Source organism: Alosa alosa, chromosome 3, assembly GCF_017589495.1.
Source record: "Alosa alosa isolate M-15738 ecotype Scorff River chromosome 3, AALO_Geno_1.1, whole genome shotgun sequence".
Classification (NCBI taxonomy): domain Eukaryota; kingdom Metazoa; phylum Chordata; class Actinopteri; order Clupeiformes; family Clupeidae; genus Alosa; species Alosa alosa.
Window position 1 is genome coordinate 30,978,197 of NC_063191.1, and position 19,959 is coordinate 30,998,155.

A 19,959-nucleotide genomic window follows, 5' to 3' on the forward strand; every position below is an offset into this window, starting at 1 on the left:
AGTATTGTGGCCACATATAGGTTGCTCCCCGGGCACAACACTGGTCTCTGCTGTTAGTGTGCTCACAAGAACTTAACCTATGTCAGTCCTTTACTGTTTGCAGATGTTAAAAAAACACCCCAGCAGGTGGACATTTTTTCTTTTATGATCTGCAAATTGTCATGTGCAAAGTATCTTGGTTTGTCACCAATACAATAGTATATATACTCTTTTGATCCCGTGAGGGAAATTTGGTCTCTGCATTTATCCCAATCCATTGAATTAGTGAAACACACTCAGCACACAGTGAACATACAGTGAGGTGAAGCACACACCTTGCTCAAGGGCACTTCAGCCGTTCCTACTGGTCGGGATTCGAATGGGCAACCCTCCAGTTAGTTCAAAGCGCTAACCAGTAGGCCACGGCTGCCCCTCAATTACCAAAAAGAACTTATTATTTATATTTATTGTTCAATTTTACTACAGGGGTGTTTATGTTTAGTCATTCTAAACCTTTCTGGACCTGAATTTAATTGCAAAGGAACAGCATAAATAATGACATGCATGGTACTACATGATTAACATGTCACTGTTTGTTAGACTACCTGATTTATCTGAATTGAAACCCCTACCGTTTGTCACGCTTGTATGTTATAAGTTTGCTACTCAATCATTTTGTAATGATGTAATGAGATGTGTGAATATTTAGAGTATGTAATAATATATTATTAATTGATTAAATTACATATCTTCCTATGAATATTATCTATTGTGTGTGTTTTTGAGGTGATAATTCATTAGTACATATTACAAATTGTATTGTGCAACTGCTGTTTGTAATGACCACAATGACATACACAATGTTTTTTGGAGCCCTAAATAGAGGCAGTGGTGTAACATCCTTTGTTATTTGACTGTAGCTATCAAAAAGTAGTGTAAAACCAGAAAACAGATAATTTATACACAGTTTGACAATATCCAGCAGATTTTTGGGGGATTTAGAATGTTGTTCTGGCAGTGAGGGGGTGCAGTATTCTAGAATTCTAGAATTAATGTTTAAATATGCAAATGAGAAATTATCTAATTAAATATGTACTAATTTGCATACATTTCAAAAAATGAAATCTGAGCTTTGGATAAAGCCAGGTTAAAAATGATTTCTCCATTGTGTTAACCTATTAGATGGGAGAAAAATTACAGAAGGATTTATGGATATCTACTTTTGTTGTCCTGTAAATCATTTTTTCAAAATAAATAAATAAATATTTGCCAAAATGTCTTGAATTTTCGTGATTGGTTGCTGATAAAAAGGAAGTGTCAATATTTGGATTGCACAGCGTCATGCAGGAAAAACAGAACTTTCCAATGGTACTACACAAAATATGTTTTGGATCACGGTCGCGGTAGTGAATGCAATGTTAGAATGCTAATTGTGAATTTAGGAAATAGAAATATACAGGCCCGAGTAGACAAAATGTAATGAAATAAACACCTAAATGTGTAAATCGAACTTTGTTGTTGTAGTAGAGTGAGAGAATACGGTAGCAAACTAGCCCAACATCTCGAAATTGGCCAGTGCATGAAAAAACAATGTTTTCACCTGCCGTGTCTCGCCTTAAAGCTGCAGTTGGCAAGATTTTTTTGATCATATTCACTGAAACTGATACTATGCTCCGACAGAACAACATAAAATAGCAGGTTTTAGAAAAAAAAAACCCCGCACTTCTACCTTCACCTAGAGCCTGTTATTTGTTTTGCAAAAATCCACAGCTCCCGGTTCTTCTGGTCCAATCAGAGCAGGGCTGTGTGAGATCTGACTGTCCATCACAGTCTGGTGCAGTCTAATGTGACGTTACAATAGGGGAGACAACTGAATGGCTCACAGAAATACATGATCTCTCAACTGACCCACAAAGAGTCAATGCACAGTTTTGTTTGATATGGCCTCTTTAATCTTATATTAATGGACAAATCTGGTGATTTTTCACATAGATCTCCGTTTCTCGAGGTCACCGAGTACTGTATGGAAAAAAAAGAAAACCAAACGGTTTTACCTAGCTCGATTTAAAAGCCAGCAGCTAAAGTAGCCAGGCAGCTACAGCGCTACACTCTGGGGGCATGTTCGTGACCACCCATGTTTATGCCCCCAGAGTGTAGCACTGTAGCTGCCTGGCTGCAAGACCAACTAGATTTTTTGATCTTGATATGAGTGATTAAAGTGATTAAAAACGTGACTTGGTTAGATTTGATTAGGTAAGCAGTTTTTGCAGACACGGCAAAACACGTGATATTCCTTCTGAATGCAGAAATAACTCAGTAGTTTGGGCAGCTTTGTGTAATCTCGGCTTCACTGAAAATGAGGACTACCCTCAATGAATGAATGAGAATAAATAAAGATTGAATGAATGAATGAATGAATGAATGAGCAACACTGCAAACATTTCTTGTCTAACCAAGTGTTTTTTTCTTATATTTATATTAAGATAAAAATATTTAGGTGGTATAGTTTTTAGTATAAGGACACATACCTAGCGCTTTCTCGTAAAATCATCTGACTTAACTGAATAAGACTTATTTTAAGACTTATCAAGAAAACAAGCAAATTTGGCTGCCAGTGCAAATTTGTCTTGATAAGACATCTTAAAATAAAACTTATTTACAACCATTTGCAAACATTATGTCTATTCAGAGGCATCTTGGTAAATACATTTTTTCTTCTATCAAAATGGGAAACTGATGACAAACGATGACAAACACTGATATGAGAATCGGAGAGAGGCAGGACACCACACACATGTATGCATACCTGTCTCTGCACACGAGGTGAAGCAGTGTGCAACAATGAGAAGAGGTCCTGCAACAGGGTGAGCTGTTGGGCCAGGTACTGCCGGCCTACATTTGAACCACTTAACGCTAGCACCATGGACAGCAGTTCAAAGCAATATGCATCTGATGATGCATCATCATCACTGGGCTGTGAGTTGGCATTTTCCTTGCTTGAGATGGCATGCTCCCACTCCTCTCGCACACGTGTTGCCTCCATACGGATGGCCTGAACGATGTGGGCACAGACCTGAGGACATCAAAAAGGACATAAAGACCTAAATCCAGAGTCTGAGCATGTCACAAAAAAAATCAAACCCATGTCATATGATTTTGAAACAAGAATTTCTAAAAAAAAGAATGATACCACTTTTTAAAATTTAATTTTCAAAATATAGACGACATAGAGTATCCATCAGATCCTAACACCTTCCCTGTCTGTAAAACGAAAGGTGTGTCAGTAGAATTAAAAAAATATGGGAATTAAAAACTGTGAAGTGATATTGGTTGCATGTATATTGTTGATATTATATGGTATACTAAGCTAGCTAGCTCCCTAGCATAAGACAGGTAGCTAAGTAACCACCAATTGTTGAAAAATTGTTGAACAAACAATGGTATTTATACTGTTCAGTTCAAACTTTTACACAGATTCTCCTGATGTACTTTGTATATCAATATGACCTGCTTATTTAGAGCTACATATGCCTCCCCATTCATTTGAACAGGATATTAGCTGGCCAAATTAACTGCCCGAAGCCATTACCAAGATGGCCGCTAAGTGGTAGGACTATCAAATTTTAAAAAGTACGAATATTTGGATCTACACAATCATAATCGTAAAAGACAATGATGTCACATCATGATCAATGATTGACAGTAATAATTATCCTAGTAGTAATAATTTTGCCTAGCCCAAAATCAACATACCTGTTTCTGTAGGTTGGTCAGCTTACTCCTACTGAAAATAATACCCACCATGTGCTCTTTTAGGTCTGCATCTGATGGAGCCTAAAAACCAAAAGATTCTTTGAAGAGTTTAATTCATATTATATCAAAAAAACATAAAAAATGGACAATAATTCCACAAAAGAGGGTCCAGTTGAAGCTGACCTTATCCTCTCCCTCTGGAGATGAAAGCAGGTTCTTCTCCTCCTGTTCTGGAGTGGGTTCAGAATCACCACATATAAGCTTTCCAAACACCTGAAAAAACATGATTGGCATTACTCAAGGAAATTATTATTTATAAAATCCATGTCGTAGTAATCTTTATACAAGTATCATTTCAAAGGTGTAGTGATGTACAGTATATATATTATTTCTGTATCTGAATGGAAGCATGGAATAGGAGCCACTTATTTGAGTTTGAAATGATTTTCTATGTTTTTATTTGAGCTAATATTTCCTTATGAAATGCTGGATGGAAGTCCAATAAATGCCTAAAATCCTTTAAAAGGTACTACGCTTGCTTAAGGTGAATGCATTTCTTTACCAGATAATGTTAAAACATATAGATACATAAGAAGCAGGAAAATGCAATGCATGTTTAACCAGGGTAGGTATCTGAAAAGGTTCATGTAATGCCCCTCTTTCTCTCATAGAACATCTTTTCACTTAAATCTGTGATTCTGTAAATCTGTAAAAGGGGTGCTCAAATAGCTCCGTGCAAAGGTAGCATCCCATGTTTTCTCAGGAGTGCACTTCTACAATTATTCACGAGTGTATCATTTAGGTAAGTAGTAAGTATAAGTATATATACTCTTTTGATCCCGTGAGGGAAATTTGGTCTCTGCATTTATCCCAATCCGTGAATTAATGAAACACACTCAGCACACCGTGAACACACAGTGAGGTGAAGCACACACTAATCCCGGCGCAGTGAGCTGCCTGCAACAAACAATTTCGAGGGGAGCAGCGAGGGGTTAGGTGCCTTGCTCAAGGGCACTTCAGCCGTGCCTACTGGTCAGGGTTCGAACCGGCAACCCTCCGGTTACAAGTCTGAAGCGCTAACCAGTAGGCAACGGCTGCCCCCGTTATTTCATAACTTCAAGTAGTTCATAGGAGTATACATATGTTGTACACTGCAAAAACTGCTTATCTAACACAATCTAACCAAGTGTTATTAATCTTATATCAAGATAAAAAAACTAGTTGGTTTTGTTTTCAGTATAAAGAGACTTACCTAGCGCTTTCTCATGAAATCATTTGACTTAATTTAAGAAAAGTTTGACTTATTTTCAGACATCTCATCCTGAAAACAAGCAAATTTGTCTGCCAGTGCGTTGAGTAAATTTGTCTTGATAAGAGTCCTTAAAATAAGTCAAGGTCTTCTTAAATTAAGTCAAGATGATCTTACGGGAGCGCACTAGGTAAGTCTTTTCATACTAAAAACAATGGCAAATAGATTCTTTGATCTTAATAGAAGATTATCAACACTTGATTAGATTTCATTTTTTGCAGTGTATATACAACAAAGACAAATCATTCAAAAATGCTGAAAGTAAATCACAGACAGGAAGGCCCATCCAACCTGTGAAGTGATGAGACGGAAAACGCGAAGGGTCTCAGCTTCACAGTTCTTCTGCTGAGCTATGGTGGAAGAGATCTGCCCAGCTATCTTGACACTCTCGCCATCCTTCCAGCCAAGCATCTTGACCTGCCGCACACGAAGTGTATTCTCAGGACCCTTCAGCTCAATCCTGATCACGTGGTGGTCCCCTCCTGGAAGCTCACTGCTCACCCACCCTATGTGACGTGAGTCCAAGTCCATCTGTACCAAAAAAGGCAACATTATACAGTATAACGATGACTACAATGAAAAAATGACATCTAACCAACTGTTATTAATCTTATATTAAGATAAAAAAATCTATTTGGTATTGTTTTTAGTCTGACAAGCCAAGTCAAATTATTTAGTTTTTTTATCTTGATATAAGATTAATAACACTTGGTTAGATTTTGTTAGATAAGCTGTTTTTGCAGTGTATCACTGCAAAAAATGAAATCTAACAAAGTGTTATTAATCTTATAATAAGATCAAAAAATTTATTTGGTATTGTTTTTAGTATAAAAAGACTTACCTAGTGCTCTCTCGAAAGATCATTTTGATCTAATTTAAGAAGACTTTGACTTATTTTAAGGAGTCTTATCAAGACAAATTTACCTAACGCACTGGCAGACAAATTTGCTTGTTTTTAGGACAAATTTGCTTAACGCACTGGCAGAAAAAATTGCTTGTTTTCAGGATGAGAGGTCTTAAAATAAGTCAAACTTTTCTTAAATTAAGTCAAATGATTTCACGAGAAAGCGCTAGGTAAGTCTCTTTATACTGAAAACAAAACAAACTAGTTATTTTTATCTTGATATAAGACTAATAATCTTGGTTAGATGTTATTAGATAAGCAGTTTTTTGCAGTGTAGCCAGTCTAATGAACATTTTATATGGTTAAAGCTGTTCCTAACAAAATAACACGAAGTGAAGTGATGCTTTATAAAATGAATCTATACCTGCTTAATTCTGCAGAGGTCTTCAACAGTCTTCCCACACAAAAATGCCATTGATGTGACCTTGTTCTAAACATTTGAAAAAAAAAAAAAACTAGTCAATTGCTGTAATTGAAATTAGATCCACAAGTCAAGTCAGTACACAGTATGAAGCTGAATTTGCAGCAATGCAAGCATGTACATTTCAAAGATTACTGAGCAAAGACTGCTTCCTCATTGTCTTGGCCAAGCATATGCATGTATTTGCTACTATGTAGCTTCTGAAGGGAGGGGTGTACGTGTTTGGCTATTGAGTTTAAATACTAGTGTTTCCAGTATTGCCTGTTCAAGTCTTGCTAACTCTCTATTTTAATATCACATAAAATGTAAAGGAACATTTTTTCTTACTCCTATGTCACGAGAATTGTCTATGTGAACACAGACATAGGCTGCATTGATGCCTTTGACACAATTTATGGTGATGCTCTTGGTCTTGTTCTTATCTTCATCTCCTGACTCCCAGAAAGTCTCTGTTGAACCATCTGTCAGGCTACCAATCATAGCAGGCCGTGAAGATGTCTTCATGTCCACAACATTGGTCAGGTCCTTCAAACAGGTCACCATACAAATTTCCTGCATATACAAACACCAGTGAATCACAGCATTTGTGTATGTCTGATAATCAAGAATTAAGTGGCACTAGGTAACTCCTACCTGACTAATAGCTTCGTATCCTGATTGTACACTGATGTTGAAGCTCTCTTCACTGTCTCCATCATCAGATTTGGACAAGATATTGTTAATGTGGTGAAAGACGTTGCTTTGGTGCAGGAACTGGTGATCAGACTGCTTAAACTTCAGACTCCAGCACCTTCAAAGAGAAATTTGCGTTAGTATTCCTTTTTCTCAAACTTACTATCCATGTATGCATACGATAGCACAAACTTGCAACAAAGCAAGTAACAAAGTTATTAAGACGAGTCAACTTTATATTGATTTCAACAAACACTCGCTATCATATTTGTTGTCAGCAAACCTCTACTTTTTGGGCTCTATCTTATGGGGTGATCCAGTTGACTCGTCCGAGTTGGAAAGTGTGAAATTTCCCAGTTGTCTCGCGTCAATTCACCGAGATACGCCCCCTCTTGGTCGGAATATCAGCGGTCTGACTTGGGGCTCTTGATAGTGCACCGAGCTGAACGTACGAGTTGAAAACAAAGATGGCTGCGCCCATAATTGAAGTTGAGATGTATTTTCTTTGTATTTGTACTATGTTGATTTAATGTCGATTTAAATGCACTTACACATTCGATTACATTACTGCTTTAATCCTGTTTACCAATTTATGCATTGCCCAATCTTGCTGTCCGTGCAATACAATGTAACGTTTTATTTTCGAGCTGGTTTGCTAAATAGGCTAATGTACAGTGGGCAGTGCTTCGACTTGGCCAGCTTCACTCGCGGTCCGCGCGTGGGATCACGCGGTATCACGCGACTTTAATTTGTATTTTTCCAGTGAGACGCTGCAACAACCCAAACAACCGGTAGATGGCTCAAGTGAGCAAGGTATCTCGTAAAAAGAAATGGAGCCTGGAAAACCCTACACAGACTTCACTACAGACTTTAGCAGACTGGTTTAGAAATAATGTAATAGCCAGAAATATGCCTGCCCTAATAAAGAAATATTTGGTTAACTGCGAGTGAATCCCGCTTGCAGCCGTAGAGACGCAGGACAAATTAAACATTCTGGTTTTCTCCGAGTGCAACGATGATTGACAGACATCATTTGGACAAAATATAGAGTATTAACCTCCGTTGCTCAGCCAAATGTCTTCCTGTTACCGTCCTGTTATCACGGAGTTACAGGCGATACACGATTTTTGATGGTCACAAGTTTACTTCATTAGGGACTGTTCGTTATTTATTTAAGGGGCTACCGGAGGAGTTTTGGGTGCATTAGTCCAAAAAGACGTGACCCTCCCTCGCCAGCAATACATTTTTCTATGACCCTCCAAAGTGATTATGAAAAAAACACTGTCAACTTTTTCCGGGTTTATCGCCTACTATATTTTAAACGTTTTCACATATTTGGCCATAAGCCGTTTATCATAGGCTATCACGAAACCAAACTACAAAGGCGAACACTTTAACAGGGGGAATTAATTGGGCATGAATCATGCTGAACGCTATTTCGCTACCTTAGAATAATAAGGTTCTATCTGTGTTTTGAGTAGGTACAACCGGGACGATTGAAACGGGGCGAATGAAACATTCGGTTTTCTCCGAAAGTGCAACGATGATAGACAGTCATCATTTGGACAAAACATGGAGCATATTAACCTCCGTTGCTCAGCCAAATGCCTTCCTGTTACGTCCTGGTATCACGGAGTTACAAGCGATAAACGATTTTTGATGGTCACAAGTTAACTTCATTAGCGGTTTATTTTTTTGGATTATTAAAGAGTGTTTTTCATTTAAAGGTTTGACTTCGTGCTTATTCAGTAGAGCATTTAGTGCTCTCCCCAATCCCAGACGTTCATATTGCATGTTTGTTTGTAATGGATGCAACCGCGAGATAGGCTATGCGTTTGACAATGAGTTGTTAACAGAACCAAGACATATAGCCCAGCAGCAATCTAGGGACTGAACGTTATTTATTGAATGGGCCACCGGAGGAATTTTGAGTGCTTCAGTTGGAAGTTGCATGACCCTCTCTTGCCTGCTAGAAATTGTTCAATGACCCTCCGACAGAATTATTAAAAAATACATGACCCTCCCCTGCCAATTGTCTTCCGCCCACGCCACAGCCACACACTTTGTGATAACGTTCTTAAATCAATCTTTCCCGTGAGCTTGCATGCTACCAGTCCTTCCTTTTCAAATGTGTTGCGCATGTTTGCACAATTTAACAAATAATCATATGTGATTAATAGTATGACAAATAATCCCTGTGCACGGGGACCTAAAACAATGCATGCCAACTTTTTTTTCCGTGTTTATCATTATTTTAACTTTCCCCGCTGTCTTGCCGTTTTAATGTTTTCCCGTAGAATATCCTATATTTTAATACTCTCATAACAGCCCTGCCATCGGGCCTGTCTCTGTGTTGCCCTGTTGCTACCCCCTTGCCCTTCCAATGAAACAGATGTCTTCAAATCATCGTTTTCCTTGCTTGAAGGCGAACTTAGAGTGATGTTAACCTATTTAAGTTTAACGGCGCGATTGTCGTGGAGGGCACGATTCATTGGCTTGCATGTTGGCCATATGTCACGCGGCGCACCTGAGGCTACTCAGCTGCAAGAGAAATAATTTCCCCTGTTTGTATGTTCACTGCAAGTTGGCCTACCATAACTTACCAACTCTGCACTGTAGACTGGCTATTTATATTTTTCTGTGAAATAAGCAAATGTATTTGTTCAACTTTATGAAGCAGAATTACGATAGGGTACTTGGAACATAATACATTTGACAAAGGACAGATGTATGTTGCTAGTGACAAAATATTAACTTTCAGTGTTTTACGATGTCTTTGTCATGGGGAAGTGTTTTTCCCCATGCATTTATTCTAGGTTACTGTCAGTGACTGCCCGGAGAGAAGCGGGTTCTGTGTTTCGTTCATGTCAGTGACTGACCGAGAAGCGGGGTCTGTGTTGTGTTGCGTTAATTTATTTTCATTGGGCATACCGTGCGTGCCGTCCACAGCTCTTCAGTTCTGACAAAGCCAAAATTACTCCTTTTGAAACAATGAGTGCAGGAAGCGGCGTTTGTATGGTTATATTGTTTGAGGGGGGGGGGGGGGGTTGGTCCCAAGCAGCTTTCAGCCATAAGGCTACTTTGAGAACATTTCAATTCACCCGACACTAATATTCAAAATGTTGAAAACTATTTCGCATAGCCTATAAAGCAGTTTAATTAAATGGAATGTTAGTTGTAAACAAAGCGAGCTACTTGGTGAGGCTTGGCCTCACAGAATCTTCGTGCCTTAGATGGCAGGAAAAATCTTCGCGATAGGCCTATTAACTAACCACCCGATTCACGTTGGCTGGGGAAGGGGGCCATCAGACAATTGTGCCCAGTTAATCCGGCCCTGCCCCCAAAAAAATCACACCTTCCCACCTCTGACAGCTTAAAAGAAGTCAAGAGGACTCCTTACTCACAGACCTATATCACAAACCTGCGGTTTTGAAATCCTATGCAGCTACAGGAGCTTCCAATCGCGAGGAAGCAATTTTGCATTGTAGGCATAACTAACATGCAATAACACCACCAACAACAACCAAAACTAGGCTAATCATTGTCAACATGTAAATTAAATGTAACATTATTGTCAATCAAATTAAAATGTTCTCTTTGGAAAACGTAGGCATAGTAACAGAATAATTTAATAATGTTACAAAGATACTACATCAATCCGTATGTTTCATTAGGCTACTAGGCTATTTGTTTTGCCTTGATTCATTTAGGCTAGGGGCCGTGATTCATTTGCCTTGATTCATTTTTATTCAGGGGCCGTATTCACAAAGAGTTTTAAAGCTAAAAGTAGCTCCTAACTGGCGAATTTAGGAGCAACTCCTAAAAATAATGGGCGTGTCACTCCTAACTTTAGGACTCCTAATTTTTTCACAAAAAGTAATTCACAAAGCATTTTAGACCTAAAAGTAGCACCTAAGTCTGGGACAGCTTAAGTCGAGAGGACTCCTAACTCACTAAGACCTATTCATAAACAGCTTTTTTGTGGCATTTTACGTTGCGATGTTTTGCAACAGGAGCTTCCAATCACGAGGGAACAATTTTGCATTCATAAAAGGGATGCAATAACGCCACCCAAACACAACCAAAACTACTCATTGTTAACATGTAAATGAAATGTAACGTTTCATTGTGAATCAAATTAAAATGTTCTCTTTGCAAACGTAGCCTAGGGATATGGTGACAGATTAATTTAATAATGTTGCAAAGGTAGGCTACTGCATCAATCCATAGGCCTATGTTTCATTAGGCTACTAAGCTATTTGTTTTGCCTTACTATTTATTCATTTAGGCTAGGCCTTTTTATTCAGTTATTAATCATCTTCCGTCCTTCGCACTACTTGTGTAGCGCACGCATTCTCCGACCTGTCACCTGTCAGTCATCATCGGAAGAGAGGTGTTTGGAATTCCCACGTTACAATCGTCAGCCAATCAGCCAATCAAGGTGGTCACGCTTGCCCATTTACCCAAATTAATGGTCGAATATTACTGATGATCATTGTTATTTAAGAACATGCAGTGTGCGTAGGGTACCAAAACATCTTGCTCGTAAAAAAGCATCATAACGCACATTCTGGCGGGTCTGTTATTTACTGTAGGCTGCGCAAACCACATGCCTTTATTTTGGGCAAGCCTGCATTCATTCATTCATTCATTCAACCTTTATTTATTCTCGGAGGGTCATTGAGGGAAGCCCTCATTTTCAATGAAGCCGAAATTACAGAAGCGAAGCAAAGCGCTCCACAAACAAGACAACATTCGAGGCCTTCTGTTGAAGAATTTTATATAAAGCCTGCGCTGACAGTAATCCTCCTGCCCCTGATAGGCCTACCACAGCTGTGGATAGTGTGGAATGTTCAAGTAATAACACAATCCAATGTGTGTCTCAATTGTCCCCCGCTGACCACCTCACACATTTCTCTAGATTTTGCAACGAACTTACATGACACAATGCCATAAAATATGCCAGTTTTAGGACACAGAATAATGTTTGTAATGATACCAGGTAGGCCAGGTATTGTCGAAGGTGCATGGTGAAGTGAAATTCTTACTTTGGAAAACAAACATTTGCCGATATCATCGCCGATCATCAGAATATTGCAACAGATTCTGTGTTCTGGACTGTAGGTAACTTGTTAAGCCAGTGGTTCTCAAACTTTTATTTCATTCCCCACTTTGATCAAGGGGCATGACTGATGATAGTGGAGATAACGTGTTATCCCGAGGCTTTTGCAAGTCAGTATCTTCGACGGTAGTCTATTAAAAATATAAGTTTTCGATGTCCCAAACGGAGAGCCATACTTTATTGTTTTTGACGATCTCTATGCTACTCACAAAAATGTAGGCATGGGGAGATGATGAAGTAGGTTATCCAACTGTCATGTGTTAAATTATTGTGATTACGAGCCAGTGGTTTTCAAACATTATGCGTGACTCGGACATCTAACTAAATGCAACAGGCTCATATCGTCCTCGCATTCGCAAAATGAGGACCAGTGCTTTGTCAAATTGCTATATAATAGTCAATTCGTTTTGACTATTTTTTTATGATAGTAGCCTACAAAAAGCACTTCATACTATCTTAATCTTGGAATATGGGGAGGGAAGTGGCGCGTCTGCAGTCAGCCAAATATGAACGTAATTCTGCGGCATAAAGCAGATGTAATTGTTTATTGTACAGAAAAATAAAAATGACATGTCAAGCAGTCAATTGACTACATTGCAGTCAAGAAGTAGGGCAAATTAATTTACGAAACCAAAACGTGGGTCATAGTTGTCTAAGCCTCTATTGCGTAGCCTGTTAAAAACGTCGCCAGATGTATTAAATCGGCAACATTGTTTTCTGCAGAAGCCTACCCAAGGCTACAGATTAATTCTGAACAGTTATTTCTCTACTGGCTCAATTATCACACCACTGTTTTGATTTCGTGTGAGTTGCGTTAACCCCAACACTGACAATAATGTAGACAGCAAATTTCGATTTCGATTTTCGTGTAGTCAAGCCTTAAGCCATACCCAAGTAGCCTAAATCGAGGTAATGTTTAATTATGCATGATTTATTTTGTTATTGAATTCGTAGGCTGGGAATACTCTCAGGATGAGATGTCTTAAAATAAGTCAAACTTTTCTTAAATTAAGTCAAATGATTTCACAAGAAAGCGCTAGGTAAGTCTCTTTATACTGAAAACAAAACAAACTAGTTATTTTTATCTTGATATAAGATATATCTTGGTAGAATAATCTTGGTTAGATTTTATTAGATAAGCAGTTTTTTGCAGTGTGGTGTAGGCCTTTGTCTTGAGTGATCGCTGTCCCTTTAAATGTCTGGGACTTTAAATTACGTTTTAACAAGTTTTTCTACCATAACAACACACACACTTGCGTGGTTAAAGTAAGGAATTGTTTTCTTGCAATTCCCACATAACATTAGATACCTAGGCCTAGGTTACATTAAAAATGGTGTTGGTTACTATGTCTATGACTAGACTGAACTTTGTTACTGACTGGCTCATAGGTGGAATAATTTTAGGTAACACTTTATTTTAATGTGTCGCTGTTACAGTGTACCTATCTAATTAGGTACAGTGGTACAACCTGTGTAACAACATGTACTATCAGGTACTATCATTGTACTTGCATTATGTATTTGTGGGTACCTACATATAGTTGTTACATTGTAATACTGAGTGCTTTTACAAAACTTTGCCAATTTGCCTAAATTGTCATCAGAGGCAAAGAGCTGACCTGAGACCTGCTGGATGGGGTAAATCTGGTCATGATAGATTTGATATACAAAGCATCTTAGCTCCAGTCAAGGCCTCATTGTCTTCAGTGTACATGTAACAGCTGTGCTGCTACAACCTTGTAACTCTTTGATACAGTGGAATAAACCTATTAAGTGTACCAGTTAATTACTTACATGTACATATGCGTGTATGTTATGTCTTCGATGTCTTGGAACAGGTCTACTAATTCACTACATAGTACATATATCAACTGTGTTGGTACACACTTATTGCTCTTTGATACAGTGGCATAAACCCATTAAAATGAAGTGTACCAGTTAAGTACTTACAATTACATATTACATGTATGTTGTATCATTGGTGTCTTGGAACATGTCTGCCATTACCCTACATACTGTAGTACATGTATCAACTGTGTTGGTACACATTTATTACTCTTTTGATACAGTGGAATAAACCCATTAAAATAAAGTGTACCAGTTAAGTACTTACATCTACATATATACATCCTGTCAATGATGTTATGCATCCTGTAATTGATGTGTTGAAACGTGTCTGCTGTTACACCACACAGTACATGTGAATTAGTAGACCTGTTCCAAGACAAGACCTGTTCCAGTTTATTCCACTGTATCAAAGAGTAACAAGGTTGTAGCAGCACAGCTGTTACATGTACACTGAAGACAATGAGGCCTTGACTGGAGCTAAGCATGCTTTGTATATCAAATCTATCATGACCCGATTTACCCCATCCAGCAGGTCTCAGGTCAGCTCTTTGCCTCTGATGAAAATTTAGGCAAATTGGCAAAGTTTTGTAAAAGCACTCAGTATTACAATGTAACAACTATATGTAGGTACCCACAAATACATAATGCAAGTACAATGATAGTACATGTTGTTACACAGGTTGTACCACTGTACCTAATTAGGTAGGTACACTGTAACAGCGACACGTTAAAATAAAGTGTTACCTAATTTTATTATTGTACGGTTTTGGATGATCAGTCAGATGGCAGCGGCACGAAAGCTTATACACTAATCAACAGTTCTGTGTTAAAACTTCTAGCTGAAGTAGATCTACTGCAGAGGTAAGATAAGTAGTCTAGTGCGAACTGAGAGACTTGCCTCCCAATGGCGTGAGTGTAGCCTATATTTTCTTAGCTGCTATCAGAGCAATAGGCTACATCTTCCGCTCTTTTGCTACATGATGAAATATTATCAGATGAGTGACAGAAGCACTGGACATTTGACCAGCAGGCCCATATGAGAAGCGCTGCTCAGGTTCTTATGGTGGCCCCCTAAAAAGTGAGCTGTTTGCATCCCTGTTAACAAAGCCCTTCAATTTCCATACTTGCCAATGCACTGGTGATGGCACAATACACCCACTTAGGAATAAAGGATGTCTCATACCTGAGGGCCATTTGTTGTAATGAGCTGCCACTAGGCAACGACATCATTAGATCAGAGATTGTTTGCAGCAGACGATGAAAGGTATGAGGAAGAGGGTGAGCTGCTTCTCCAGCAATAACAATATCTGAGAGAGGATGTTCGCACACTCCTAGGTCCTTCTCCTGCTGCAAATACAGAAATAGAGAGAGAGAGAGAGAGAAAGAGAGAGACATTTTACATCAAGCTGTCCTCAATTCTATTTTACTCACTGTGCAGTTCAAAGTCAAAGTCAAAGTCAGCTTTATTGTCAATTTCTTCACATGTTCCAGACATACAAAGAGATCGAAATTACGTTTCTCACTATCCCACGGTGAAGACAAGACATATTTTACCAATTTAAGTCCACAGACAAACATAACATTCAAGTAAACAAAAAAGTAAGTAAATAAGTAAATAAGAGGGCACATATAATAATGAAAAAATAAGAGCAGCAAAATTTGGTTGAAATTGTGCATAGACAGTCAATAAAATACTAGTGCAAAGTCAGGCCAATAAAAGGCTTGGGTAGTTCTGTTTGACCTAAGTAAGGAAGAAAGTGGCATAGTGGTGCAAGTTATGTAAGAGCAGCAGAAGTGTTGTGTTTTCAGGACAACAACAACAAGTTGTAAAAGTGTACAAGTGTGCAAGTGGAGTAGTGCAGGCGGCCATTGTGGGTCCAATGTCCAGGATGTTATGTAGCTGAGGGTGGAGGGGGGAGAGGAGGGAGAGAGTTCAGCATCCTTACAGCTTGGTGTATGAAGCTGTTGGTGAGTCTGGTAGTGCGGGGGCGCCAGGCTTCTGTACCTCTTCCCAGAGGGCAGTAGATCAAACAGATTGTGAGCGGGGTGACTTGCATCACTCACATTTTTTGGTCGGCGGGTGAGGTGGGTGGTGTAAATGTCCTTCAGGGAGGGGAGTGAAGCACCAATAATCCTTCCAGCTGTGTTCACTATGGCTGCAGGGCTTTCCTGTTGTATTCAGTGCAGCTTTCCCCCACACAGCGATACAGCTGGAGAGGATGCTCTCAATGGTGCCTCGGTAGAATGTGGTCATGATGGCTGGTGGAGCACTTGCTCGCCTGAGTTTCCCTTGGGAAGTACAGGCGGCGCTGAGCTCTCTTCGCCAGTGATGCAGTGTTGGTGGTCCAGGAGAGGTCTTCACTGATGTGCACCCCAGGAATTTGGTGCTGCTCGCTCTCTCCACCACAGCACCGCCGATGGTCAGTGGAAGGTGTTGGGTGTGACCTCTCCGAAGTCAACAACAATCTCTTTGGTCTTGCTGGACGTTCAGCAGGAGGTTGTTGTCCTTGCACCACGTGGTCAGATGGTCGACCTCCAACCTGTATTGAGTCTCGTCGCCCTTGGTGATGAGACCCACCAGAGTTGTGTCGTCAGCAAATTTCACTATGTGATTGTTGCTGTAGGTTGCAGTGCAGTCATGCGTCAGCAGGGTGAAGAGCAGCGGACTGAGCACGAGCCTTGGGGGCCCCTGTGCTCAGTGTGATGCTGCTTGAGGTATTGTTGCCAACACGTACTACTTGAGGCCTCTGACAGAGGAAGTCCAGTAGCCAGTTGCAGAGGTAGGTACTGAGTCCCAGTTTGTCAAGTTTGCAGATGAGTTGTTGTGGTATTATGGTGTTGAATGCAGAACTGAAGTCTATAAACAGCAATCTCACATATGAGTCTCTTTTTTCCAGGTGGGTGAGGGCTGGGTGGAGGGCAGAGCAGATTGCATCCTCTGTAGACCGCTTGGCTCGGTATGCAAACTGGAAGGGGTCCAGGGTGGGGGGGAGAATGGATTTGATATGTGACATGACAAGCCGCTCAAAGCACTTCATGATGATGGGTGTCAGTGCCACAGGGCGGTAGTCATTGAAGCAGGATGGAGCAGTTTTCTTCGGCACAGGTATGATGGTGGCAGCTTTGAAACATGATGGGACGATGGCTTGCTTCAGTTACCCCACAAAACAGTCAAGAGGTTTTACCCATCCTTTTATTAGAGCATTAAATAGGATAAGGTATCTGTTGATTGCAAGATACTTCAACTGGAAGTACTGTATGTTTTTGAGTCAGTAATGTAATGATGCATATAGGCACTATCTATAGGGCTTCCATTATGTATGAAAATTTAATGTCAGCATTCCACTGGCAATTATGCTGTAAAATGTGTAAATATTCATTCAGGGCCAAAACAACGTAAACTGATACAGTTTTGAGTAAGATTGGACTGGGCATTTTCAACTCGTATAACATAGCCTTTGAGGGCAACTTCACAATATTAAAATAAATAGCTTTTTCAAGCTATTAACAAGGCTCAAAAAATCATTGAACATCTATTCTACAATGGAGAGGGCCTCTGCAGACAGTATTTCTATCTTTATGAGTGTAGGGTTTAAAAATGACTGTCAGTGCTCTTCTTTAGGATGCCGCCATCTTGTGAGAAGAAAGTCTGTACAAGTCAGTACTGTGACATCTGGCTTTTCCTCAGTACATTATCTTATTATTGTTCCAGTGACCGCCATCTTGCCAGGAGTCCTTGACACATGTAAGAACCAACAACATAGTTAACGAACCTGAAGACTGTTAATCTCACAGAAGACCGAGATCTCACACGGAGCATGACGTTTATTGCCGGAAGGTAATGCCTTATACAGACTTTTCTTCGAGAGGAGCTGATGGGGTAAGTGTTCTTTTAGTCTTCTGTAATAAACTTCGGGTTCGCTAACTACGTTGTTGGTGCTTTGTTTTATGTGTAGGGACCCTGAGCAAGCTACTGACTAGGTTTGATGCTGTTTTGAACAATATTACTGGTTTAAAAAATGCTATTTGAGAAGCGTTTCGCTCATGGCGCTTAGCTAATGCACTATTTGCTATTTGGGGCTATAGCGTATACTGGAGCAAGCTCTGTAGTGGTTGATCAACGAAAAATACTGTACTGTCTCCACGGCTTATTTGATGTGTTTTAATGCAGAAAACATCCTTGGGTCAATCTTTGCTGGAATTACACTTTAAATCACAAATTGATGGCCGGACATTTTCCTTCAGGATTTTCTGGTAAAGAGCAAGATTCGTGGTTCCATCAATTGGCAAGTTGCCCTGAAGCAGCCCCTGAAAAATGTTATTTATTTATTTTATTTTTTTTGCAAATGTGATATAAGCCTTTGTGTTCGTTTTGGTCAGCAGTGGTTTTCGCCTTGCAACTCTCCAATGGATGCAATTTTTGCCCAGCCTCTTTCTTATTGTAAAATCATGTACACTGACCTTAACTGAGGCAAGTGAGGCCTGCAGTTCTTTAAATGTTATTCTGGGTTCTTTTGTGACCTTCTGGATGAGTTATCGATGCGCTATTGAAGAAATTTTGGTAAGCCGGCCACTCAAAGGTTCACGACAGTTCCAAGTTTTTTCCATTTGTAGATAATGGCTCTCATCATGGTTCGCTGGGGTACCAGAGCCCCTTTCCCTAATTTCCTTAGATCAGGCATTTTCTTCAAGAAATTAAATCATGATTTAAAAACTGCATTTTGTGATTACTCTGGTTATTTTTGTCTAAAAGGTCAAATTAGTTTGATTATCAGAAACATTTTAGTGTGCCAAATATGCAAAAATAGAAGAAAGGTGCTTTTTCACAGCATTGTATCTATCTTAATAACTGTTCATGAGTTCCTAATTTATCTTAAATGAGCAATGTATATCAAACTATATATACATTACATATATATATGGTTTTAATATGCCTTTATACAAGTGGAATACCAGGTATCGCCTAAGGATGTTGGAGAAACCCCTTTGTTTATTCAGAAACAAATGAGATATTTGGCTTCAACCATTACAAACAGTTTTCTCACTGGCAATGTTAGCAATCTGATTAGTCTGACTAGTTTAAAGCCCTAAACCTGACCTGTTCCATAATATCTTTGTTGCCTTTGCTGTCCTCGTCCTCCTCTTCTTCAGGCTCAAAGGGTGAAGGAGTCAGAGATGCCACAAAATGCCACAGAATGTCATGAAGGGAGGTGGTCTGAATCACATTGCACAACAGCCAGTTGAATGCCTGCAAGAACATAAACAGAATAAAAATTGAGACACTGAAACAGTTTGATGTGTAAAAAGAGGGAACACTCCATGATGATTTTATTGTTAGTTAATGGCAGTTAATTTGAAAGTTACCTCCATGGCAAAAACGCGACAAGCTGACTTCCGTAATGCATGCTTCATTGCCACCTCCAGGCCCTCCAAGTCATGGTGCTGGATGACAAAGGCTAGCACAGGCCACTGGAAATTGCGTTCACCCTTGCTAAGAGAGCCGTGGGCTGAGATCAGCCGAGAGAGCTCCGGAGAAGGATGACGCAAGAGAGAGGAACCCACTTCTTCAGAGAGGGATACAAAAGGAACAGGAGTAGTGAATCAAATCAAAATACAATTTGCAACTGTATGTCAAGAAAACCATGGGAATTAACCAGTACGGAATAATACAGTTGAACTCAGTTGTTCTTCAACTTTGTCTGGCAACCCCCAAAAAAAAAAACATTGGCAAACCATGCGAACCCCTTATCTCCGAGCTCCAATTTAGTTTCACAAAATGTGAGATAGGCATTGGTGGTAGAGGCAAGAAAATGTCTTCTCTCATAGCTAGGCTATGTCAACACAAAAGGAAATTAATGCTTGGCAGCCTTTGACAATCTGATTATTATTTTCCAATGGATAACTAGCACTCATCCAATGTATAACTGGTGCTCCTGTGGCAAGAGAAAGCT

The 19,959-nt window shown here is 39.6% G+C and overlaps 1 protein-coding gene across 16 annotated transcripts in view; it reads right to left on the minus strand.

Moving 5' to 3' along the window:
* Positions 1-19,959, minus strand: part of mycbp2 (MYC binding protein 2) — a 283,844-nt gene that overhangs the window by 69,284 nt on the left and 194,601 nt on the right. For 8 of the 16 annotated variants that reach the window (XM_048239181.1, XM_048239179.1, XM_048239193.1 and 5 more), the window contains 10 exons: positions 19,373-19,572; positions 19,107-19,256; positions 15,192-15,352; positions 7,000-7,156; positions 6,694-6,918; positions 6,310-6,375; positions 5,333-5,572; positions 3,916-4,005; positions 3,733-3,813; positions 2,786-3,052 (listed from right to left, as the gene is read on the minus strand). In XM_048239181.1, coding sequence (XP_048095138.1) covers positions 2,786-3,052; positions 3,733-3,813; positions 3,916-4,005; positions 5,333-5,572; positions 6,310-6,375; positions 6,694-6,918; positions 7,000-7,156; positions 15,192-15,352; positions 19,107-19,256; positions 19,373-19,572 — 1,637 coding nt within the window. Of the gene's footprint in view, positions 1-2,785; positions 3,053-3,732; positions 3,814-3,915; positions 4,006-5,332; positions 5,573-6,309; positions 6,376-6,693; positions 6,919-6,999; positions 7,157-15,191; positions 15,356-19,106; positions 19,257-19,372; positions 19,573-19,959 lie in introns of all 16 variants that reach the window. The other 8 variants (XM_048239178.1, XM_048239184.1, XM_048239183.1 and 5 more) reach the window with 1 other exon arrangement.